This window comes from Belonocnema kinseyi, chromosome 10, assembly GCF_010883055.1.
Source record: "Belonocnema kinseyi isolate 2016_QV_RU_SX_M_011 chromosome 10, B_treatae_v1, whole genome shotgun sequence".
In the NCBI taxonomy this organism is placed as follows: Eukaryota; Metazoa; Arthropoda; class Insecta; order Hymenoptera; family Cynipidae; genus Belonocnema; species Belonocnema kinseyi.
In genome coordinates this window covers 3,854,957-3,863,173 of record NC_046666.1, presented here as the reverse complement: position 1 = coordinate 3,863,173, position 8,217 = coordinate 3,854,957, and the positions used below count along the sequence as shown (strand labels likewise).

The 8,217-nt window shown below is 26.2% G+C and overlaps 1 protein-coding gene across 2 annotated transcripts in view; it reads right to left on the bottom strand.

The window, feature by feature from the left end:
* LOC117182333 overlaps positions 1 to 6,379 on the bottom strand; it is a 17,635-nt gene extending 11,256 nt beyond the window's left edge. For both annotated transcript variants that reach the window (XM_033375492.1, XM_033375493.1), the window contains exons 1-2: positions 6,176 to 6,379; positions 5,904 to 5,954 (exon numbers count right to left, since the gene is read on the bottom strand). In XM_033375492.1, coding sequence (XP_033231383.1) covers positions 5,904 to 5,954; positions 6,176 to 6,215 — 91 coding nt within the window. In that variant the 5' untranslated portion in view covers positions 6,216 to 6,379. The remainder of the gene's footprint in view (positions 1 to 5,903; positions 5,955 to 6,175) is intronic.
* Positions 6,380 to 8,217: the final 1,838 nt, after the last annotated feature.

Sequence of the window (8,217 nt, the reverse complement as noted above, 5' to 3'; positions counted from 1 at the left end):
ACGCCAATTAGCACAAATGGTAAGTTCCGACAGTGCCTACAAGTGTGCCTACTGGCCGCTAGATGGCAATACCGGTTTCATATGTATACACCTGGTAAAGTAACAACTGTATCTTTTTCTATCCATAATGTTCATAACTCTCTATCTTTCTCTATCACTGACTCTACCCCTTGTGGTCACATGGCTATTTCCTTTTGTAGAAAAAAGTTCTTTTGTGCAAAATAATGTTGTGCTAATTCATTCTTAGTACACTGAACAAAATTGTTCTTGAATCAAGAAAATATTACTTGATTCAAGTCAATCGCAGGTACGAATGGGGACGATAGAATATGAGTGTGTTCCAAATATATAAGTACTTGCTACCGTATGTTTGGAACAAGCGTACATTTTCTTAATCTGAGAAAATTTATTCTTAGATAGAATATCGCATTTTATTATTCTAAAACTTTATTGCGTTACTTCATATAGAGACGTATTCAAATGCAGAACATAGTTTACTTCGAAGAAATCATTTCTGATACACTTCAAGAATATATTTTCTTAATATAAGAATATGTAGTATCGGAGCAATAGACTAGTTCCTCAACTGAACACTATTTCTAAAAAAAAAATGTTTTCGAAATTATTGTTATATAATCTTCTTTTTTAAATTATTAAAGTACATAATTCGCGCACACTGTTACTTACACATGTAATCGTACACCTAGACGCTTTGAAAAATTGCACTCGCTGAGGATTGCACCCTCCATACCTAAACTACCTAAACTAGTGTGTCCTAACCGCGCGCTCTACCGACTTCGCTATCGAAGCACTTGGTTCTTGGTGACAAAAGTTTGGGTAAAAATTTCAAGGCAGGGTCGTAACAAGTCATATGGTGAGCCTCAACCAACTTCAAACTAAAAGTTGTTGAACTCAACTTTAATTTACCATTTTTTATTTAGGAAAATTTTGGAATTGAATTTTACTTATTTTAAAAAAGGCTCGATACTTTTTTTTCCTAATATATTTTAAATGTTTTAAAATACCAAAAAGTAATAAACAATAAATAAAAATTCTCCGTAAAATGCGCAGTTATCAATTTACACAACTCTCTTATTGTATATAATACTCTCTTACTGAATTTTTAATGCAAAATAACATTTCTTAAACAATAATTTAAAATATTTGAAAAATCGAAGTAAGTTTCACTTATTTAACGAGGCATTTAATACTTCTTGTTTTTAAATATTTTATACGCTTAAAAACGACCCAAAGGTAATAAATAATAAAGAAAAGTTGCAAGTACAAAAATGCTTTAATAACATCAATGACAAAAATTTATGTTCTGCTATACGAAAATTTTCATAAACCGCACAGATTTAAATTTATCGAATTCTTTTATCATACCCTTTTTTAGAAAGATTTGAATATGGAATTGTTTTCCTAAAACAACAATTTAAAATATGCCAAAAATAATTGAACTTTACTTATTTTAAAAAGGGCTCAATACTTTTTTCTTTAAAAACTTAATCCGCTTAAAAGCTATCTAAAGCCTATAAAAAATAAAGAACTTTTAAGTTCAAAAACGCTTTAACAACCTCAGTGACAAATAAATATTTTCTGATTTTTAAAAACCTTTATAAAACGCACAGTTTTCGATTTATTTAATTCTTTTATAATTCTTTTAACTCAGTTTTTAATTTAAAATAATAATTCCTAAAAAATAATTTAAAATATCTAGAAAAAATTGATCGCTAGTTTAACTATTACCTATTTAAAAAAATGCTCGATACTTTATTTTTATTTTAAATATAAAATACTTCGAAAACAGTTTGCCTTCTCCTTGCATTCTCAATTATTTTATTTTAAAAATTTGTAAGTGTCAACTTTTAATTGTTCCTTTATAAAATGAAATGCATTCTAAATAAACTTTTTAAAAATGCATGCAATTTTTTTAAATTACCAAGAAAATGTAATAATTGTATTTTGAAGCATTTTTTAAAGCTTATAACTTTGTTTTATGCTGTCATATATTTATTTTTTATTATTTTCATAAAAAAAATCATGTAAGTATATGGGTGATTGCCAAAATGTTAACCATTTGTAGTCCAAGAGATTTTCCATGATTAAAGAATTCTTCGACTGAAAAACTTAATTTTATTAAGTTTTTATAAATATAAATACTAAGAATATCCGCATTAAATTTTCTATAATTAATGACATATTGAAATGAAATTTTCTATTATCATTGAATTCATTGACAGAAAAACCTAATTTTGTTAATTTTATTTAAAAAAACCTAAATTTGTACTTAATTATTCAAAATAGCAATATTATATGCACGCTACAGTACGCGGGAAGCATTGCATTGCCAATTAATAACATAAAAATATAAAACAAGATATTAACTATTTCAGATAGCAAGTAAGAATATAAAATTGAAAATGATTTAAAAAATTGCTGCTCAATAAAGGAATTTGTTTTTCATTGAGGAAAAATTAATTCTTTGAATTTGGCTAGATTACCATTTTTTCTAAAGTTAAAAAATCTGTTGCCTGAAACTCATTTAGTTTAAATTAGAATAACACATGATCATTTTATATTTTCGAAATTATTTTTTTTACTTATAACTTTCATGAATTTTGCCATTTTTGTGATTTTAAAATTGATATTATCGAACACGAAAATTATGTGTAAACAAAACACAACTATGTCTTACAATTCTAATTTAAATTAAATAACGTTCGCATAATAAAATTTCTAACTTTTTAGAAATCAATTTTTATCTAGTCGAATCCAAAAAGGAATATTTCCTTATTGAATAAAGAATTCCTGTATTTAGCAGGAATATTTATTGTTATTTCTAAGTTCGGATATTTTTGTGTTAACTTGAACAATAAACAAAAGTAATTTCAGGGTGGCCGTTTTAATCGAGGAAAAAATTCTCAGTTATTTTCCGATTCACAAAAATGTTTCACGGTTAAAAAAATTCGAAATGGTTTAATTTTGAGTAGATTAGTATATACAAATAATAAGCGAAAAAAAATTAGAGACGCAGTAAATTTATAACCTTTTAATAATTTTAGGAATTAAATGACTTTTGAGTCTTGCATAATTATTTCAAAATTAAAAACACTTTTTTCAAATCTATTTAAAAATTTTAATTTCTTGCCACCAAAAACTTACCGGCGCAATAAACTTATAATTTTTTTTATAGATTTGCGTGATTTGATTTGTGTGTCAGCCTAAAGTTAGAAGCCTATCAAAGTTGCAAATTCCTACCTACATTTGCATAAATAAAATTGATTATGTGCACTAATGTTTTGAACTTTATAAATATTATTGAATTTCAAAATCATTGTTAGTGGCGAAGAGAACCAACTTCATAACATGTCAACTTGCCGATTATTATATTTAATAAAATACTTATGCAGTAAGAAGAAAATTAATTTAGACTAATATATTAATTTTCATAGTATGTGTGTGATGTCTATTGTATTGACGCAAATAAGTATAATGGAACAAATTAACTCAATAGTTATTTGCTTAGAGTAAATATATTCTTGATTCAAATAGTTGTCCTGATTCAATTATTTTCTTGATTCAAGAAAATCGGTCACTTGCCAAAAGAAAATACTTGCTTCTTTCAAGTAAAATCAGCCAAGTAAACTAGCCTACTTGATTTAAAGCAATTTTTTTTTAGTGTATAAATAAGTGAATATTCAGTTCCTAAAGTTTTTCAATAAGTTACAATTTTGTGATACTGCAAAAATACTAAAAAATATTATGATTCATTAAAATGTTTATTGTGCAATTTTTGTTGCCTAAAACCTCATTAATAGTAGATCAGGTCGGATCCCGTGTAGAAATTCAAATCGGGAACTAGTCTGGTTCCCGACCATTCGACCCCACTTAAAATCGGGGGCTAGTCGGGTCATCTGACTAGCCCCCGACCAGTAGCGTCACGGTAGATTAGTCGGGGACTAGTCAGGTGACCCGACTTATCCTAGTCGGGGCCTGATCAGGTACTAGTAGGGATCATATGATAATACATCCGCTTGGGATATTAACCAAACTCCCCAAAATTTGTGGAACATTCCCTAAAAGTTTGTCAAAACACTTATTATTTACGGAAATCTCCATAAACTTTTTTGAAATATTTAAAAGTGCTCAAATTTACCTAAGGTTTATAATGAGGAACATTTCCTACGCTTAAAAATACATAAATTTATGTAAATAAAGTTCTCAAAAATTTGTGGAATATTAATTTTAAAAAAAAACTTCAGCTTGAAGGCAGCAATGGAAGAGCTTCGCTCTGAAGGAACCGCCATGTTGGTCACAGTAGTCTCTGCTCCAGATAATTATGCTTCGTTACGTGTGGACTGCTGTCTTAAACACTCGACGCTTCATTTCTGTTGCGCGAGAGGCGGCACGTCGCGCCCTTGCGGATTATCTTTAAAACTACCAGTCCAGAACCGCAAAACTCAAATGAAGGTGGTAGCGAAATCTGAACTGTACCGTGCTTAATAGTTTACTACTAGGATACTGCTCTTCACTGATTAATCAAAAATTTTTTCTCTTTCCAATTTCAACTACATGAAGGATTAGACTTTATTTACACATGGCAAATATTTCAGATCAATTTAAAAATAAGCATCTGTGGAAATATTTAGATAGAAAGACTGGGATTCAAGAAGATAAGGCTATCTTAAATTTTAGAAAAGATAGAAAAAGATTCACAGAGATAAGAAGCTAGGGATTGAAAAAGAAAGACAAGATTTTGGATTGTCTAACGGATATCATTTGAAAAATGCGCATCCTATTAAAGTAAAAATTATTATTAAACATTTTATTGAAACTTTTTTTCCTAAAATTTTATTCTTAATATATTTTTATAAACAGAGTTTAAAACCATCTTTTGGCTATTTTTTAATGAAACAACAGAAACAAAAACTATGTGTCCCACCAAAAATAATTCATGAAAAATTTGAAAGAGTTTTAACTATTTTTTGAAGCAGCAACTTTTTTCTATTTATTTTTTTTTTCATGGCATGTTTCGTTTTTCCTAAACTTATTTTTTTTTAATGTTGTTTTTTACGAATAAAACACAAACTGCGCATCATATAAAAAAATTATTATAATATATTTGTAACTCTTTTTTGAATACAAAAGTTTTGTCTCATTTTTTTTTCGTAGCTTGTGTCATTAGTCAAAAACTTTAAATTTTTTATTTTCACTGTTGTTCTTTACAAATAAACAAAAACTATTTATTCTATGAAAAATTGATTCCTAACAAATTGGAACTATTGATTTATTGCTAATTTGATCCAATTAAAATATTTAATTTTGATTTTTGAAGACAATTCCAAAAAATTTTTTTTTAAATTTTAAAAGTGTTATAACTTCGGCAATTTTATTGTTATAAAATAAAGTCGTGGGGATGAATTGCTCTATTTTAGTGTACTACGAATAGCTCTAAATGGAATTTTCAAATTTTGAAAAATAGTGGTCTCAAAAATTTTGAAAATGATCTAAATTTTAAATTTTCCATCCAAAAGATCTGGTTAACGATCTCGATCTTTCTTTTTTCACCGTTAAACATTATTCCAAAGCACAATTCAATTCAATTAGATTTTTGGGATATTTTTCTATTTCGGAAATCTTTAATTGTCGGCAAATTTATAATTTCGAAAATATGTTTTTTGGACATTTGACACTGTCCCAAATTTTATTTCGTGGACATTTTTAATCGTCCTCTTTTTTTAAACTGAAATAATTATACTTGAAAAATATATAAATAATTATACAATAAAATAAATATTTGAACTCTTAAAAAAAATCCGGACATTTATTTGAAATCATTCGAAATTTAAAAACACAATATAAATAAATGATTAAAACAAACCAAAATAATTTTTTCTTACCTTTTTTGACGTAAGGGTCCGATAACGTTTTTTCTAATAATTTATTGAATTCTGCAAAAAAAAAACTTTAAAATATGAGTCCTTTATTTATTGTTGACGGAAACCATTTTCAAATCTACTTTTTTGACATATATTTTAGTATTTTAATGTAATTCCAGATAAGTCTACCTAATGAACTAAAAAATGCAATTTAAAAAATGTAATTGATGTATAGTTGATTTAATTGTTTACAATTTGGAGGTTATGTTCTTGTTAATTAAATTTTAACTCACTGCGATCGGGCTCGTTCATGCTATCTTCAGAATCCGTCATTTTTCACAAAATAAATAAAGGTAAAGTAGACTGTAAGATACTCGTTTATGATTTATTTTAATAATTGTTTTACGCTCATTTTTTGATTTTCTGTGGGTTTTATTTTGGCGCGAAAACTGGAAAACTGCGCATGCGAATTGCGATTTGTGACCTAATGATGTAAAAATCGCGGTATTTTTGAACTTATCCGAAGTTTTTCAGTTTTAATAAGTTTTTAAATTCTCTAATTATATGTTTAGATGGGCAACTCAATATTCTAAAAAAAAATTTAACACTGTAACATTTTCGAAAAGGAAAGTAAGCGAAATATAAAATTCCCGTAATTATAAAATTAACAAAATATAAAAATTCCGAATTGGTAAATTCCCGAATAATAATATTCTCGAACCTGTAAAATTTCTAAATAAGAAATTATTTGAAATAGAAAATTACTGCGATATAAAAATCCCGAATTGAAAAATTCCTAAGCAGTTTATAAAATTATTACCAAATTCGAACATTAGAAAAAAATTCAGGATACTATAAAATTAAAAAAAAAAAATTTAATAAAAGATTTCCAAAATTATAAAATTACCGAACTATAAAAATCCCAAATATTAAAATTTACATGCAACTTATAATAATTATTTCTGCATTTAAACAATGCAAACAATACAATTCCGGATGCTGAAAAATTTGCAACAAAAAAATTTCAATAGACAAATCCCGAAATTGTAAATTTACCGAAATATAAAAATCAATAATTGGATAATTCCTAAATAATAAAATTCACGAACAATTCAAAATAATATTCCCAAACAACCCTGTATAGTTTATAATAATTATTATCGCATTTAAACGTTGAAATATAAATAAAATTCCATACAATGTAAAATTTCTAAAAAAAATTTAAATAGAAAATTCCCGATATTATAACATTATCGAAATATAAAAATTCCTAATTAAAAAATTCCCGAAGAATTCTCAAAACTGTAAAATTTCTGGAAAATAAAATATTTAAAATAGGAAATTCCGCAATTGGAAAATACCCGAACAGTTTATATTAATCATTACCGCATTTAAACATTTAAAAAATAACATACCGGACACTGTAAAATTTTAGAAAAAAAACTTTAATAACAAATTCCCGGAAGTATAAAACTACCGAAATATAAAAATCCTAAACTGGAAAATTCATGAACAGTTTATAATAATTGTTACCGAATTTTAAAATTCCCAATACTGTATAAAATTTAGGACAAAGAAAATATTTAAAATAGTTAAATTTCCTAAAAGTTTATAATCATCATTAACGCATTTGAATTGGAAAATTTCCGAATAATAAAATTCATTAACAGTTTATAAGAATTATATTATCGAATTTTAAAATTGCCAAAACCGGTATAAATTGTATGCGAAAGAAAATATTGAGAATAGAAAATTTCCAAATTGAAAAATTCCCGAGCGTATTATGATAATTATCAGCGCATAGTAATATTCCACAAAAATGAAATTCCGGACACTGTAAAATTTCTGGAAAAAAAAACATTCAAATAAAAAATTCTTGGAATTATAAAATTACCGAAGTATAAAAATCGGGAATTGGAAAATTCCCGAAAAGTTTATAATAATTAATACCGAATTTTAAAATTCCCAAAAAATAAAATTCCCAAAACTGTGAAATTTCTGAATTAAACAGTATTCAAAACAGAAAATTCTCGAATAGTTTATAATAATTATTACCCCATTCAAACATTAATAAATAAATCAAATTTCATACACTGCAAAATTTCAAAAAAATAAATTTAAGAGAAAATTCCCGAAATATAAAAAAAACCCTAATTATAAAAATTCCTGAAGAATAAAATTCTCAAAAGTTTATATTTATTATTACCGAATTTTAAAATTCCCAAAATTGTAAAATTTCCGACAAAGAAAATATTAAAAATAGGAAATTCTTGGTATTATAAAATTACTGAAACATAAAAATCGCGAATTAGAAAATTCCTGAATAGTTTATAAT